General features: G+C 42.4%; 1 protein-coding gene across 1 annotated transcript; it reads left to right on the forward strand.

The window, feature by feature from the left end:
• The first annotated feature begins 296 nt into the window (after positions 1-296).
• Positions 297-1232, forward strand: LOC136062138 (uncharacterized). The gene has a single exon (XM_065760852.1). It carries the CDS (start codon positions 297-299, stop codon positions 1230-1232), a length of 936 nt encoding a protein of 311 aa, XP_065616924.1.
• Positions 1233-1847: the final 615 nt, after the last annotated feature.

Raw genomic sequence — 1847 nt, forward strand, 5'->3', positions numbered from 1 at the left:
GGACACGTCGTATACGATTATGTGTATTAATACACACATATATATATAATAATAATAATAATAATAATATGTTTAAAAAAAAATTAGGGGGGACCACTGCTCCCCCTAGTTCAAAGCTAGCTACATCCCTGAGGCCCTCAACCTTGAGATATAAGAACCATGTATCTCTCCCTCTACATGTGTATATGAGAGAGAGAGAGAGAGAGAGAGAGAGAGAGATCAGACATAAACAAAAGAATAGTATTTGAAGCTCTTTTTTTCCTTTGTTTGAAAGAGTGAAAAACAAAGTGACGACGATGAGTGAGGCGAGCGTTAGATCCAGAGAAGAAGATGATGTACTGCAAAGAAGCACTAAGATGGTAAAAGAAAACCAGAACCCAATCTCGATCATGGAAGGGAGATCCTATCGAGATAAACTAGTGGGAGAGTGCATAGGTGTCTTTGAAATAGTTTTTGACGTTGAGAATGTTACGGAGATGGAAACTATGTCAGACGATGAAGCGAATGAAGACCTTCCGGGTGTGGCCACGGTGCATCTTTCTGGGGGCAGGAAAGGCAAAATCCGAGTTGCCTCGACTAATGCACTTATAGTTAAAGTTTTTGGGAAAGCCGTAGGTTACCATTTTCTCATTTCAAGGTTGGTAAGCTTATGGGAACTGGTGGGCAGAATGGAGTGCATTGACCTTGGCAACGAATTTTTTCTTATTAGATTTTCCATTGCGGAAGACCGAGCAAAAGTGCTCAAAGTTGGTCCATGGTTTGTTGGTGGCCATTACCTCTCTATCAAATGCTGGGAATCAAACTTCATGGCAAAGACCGCAAAACTCTTGGCTGTTGCAGTGTGGATTAGGCTTCCGGGGTTGCCCATTGAGTACTACGAACCATCAGTCCTGAGAGATATTGGCTTAGCCATAGGGTCGGTGCTCAGAATTGACACTCAAACTGCAACAGAGGTGAGAGGAGGTTTTGCGAGACTTTGTGTCCAGGTAAATTTTGATAAACCTATCATCAAACTTATCAAGATAGGTAGTATACGTCAGCCTGTGCAGTATGAAGGAATAAATGCTCTATGTTTCTCATGTGGACGTGTTAGCCGTAAAACTGAAGAATGCCCATATAGAGTAAAATTGCTAGAGCAAGTGGAGAAGACGATGGGGGAAACAGAAGCACCTGGAAGTCACAAAGTGGGGAAGGACCATGTGGACCTTGACAGTGGTGATTTCAGGCCTTAGGTCCTAGTTGCAAGTGTTAGAAATACTGAATAATTGTATTGTATTTCATAATCATGGAATATACATGTGATGCCTTTATATAGGAGGCATAAGTGTGCGGTACAAGTAAGCATATGTGTGTGATACAAGTAAAGTGTAGTACAAGTGTGCTATACAAGTAAACCAGCTGGGCCTAAAGCCCATAATATACATTAACAGCCCCCCTCAAGCTCAAGGTGGATGTGAGACCAGCTTGAGGTTGTCAACCAAATCACGAGTGTGTCCCTTAGGAAGTGCCTTGGTGAAGATATCTGCAATTTGATCTTTGGAGGAGACGGAGAAAAGCTTGAGAGCACCATGGACAAGATGAGAACGGATAAAATGACAATCAATCTCGATGTGTTTAGTCCGTTCATGGAAAACGTCATTGTGAGCAATATGAATGGCACTCTGGTTGTCACAATAAAGGGGAGTAGCAGAGGATGTGGACACACCCAAATCCTTAAGAAGCCATCGTAACCAAAGGAGCTCAGATGTGGTGTCAGCAAGAGCACGATATTCTGCTTCAGTACTGGAGCGGGCCACGAAAGTTTGTTTCTTACTTCGCCAAGAAATCAAAGAAGAACCAAGGAGAAA

Source organism: Quercus suber, unplaced genomic scaffold (genome assembly GCF_002906115.3).
Source record: "Quercus suber isolate HL8 unplaced genomic scaffold, Cork oak 2.0 scaffold_384, whole genome shotgun sequence".
Classification (NCBI taxonomy): domain Eukaryota; kingdom Viridiplantae; phylum Streptophyta; class Magnoliopsida; order Fagales; family Fagaceae; genus Quercus; species Quercus suber.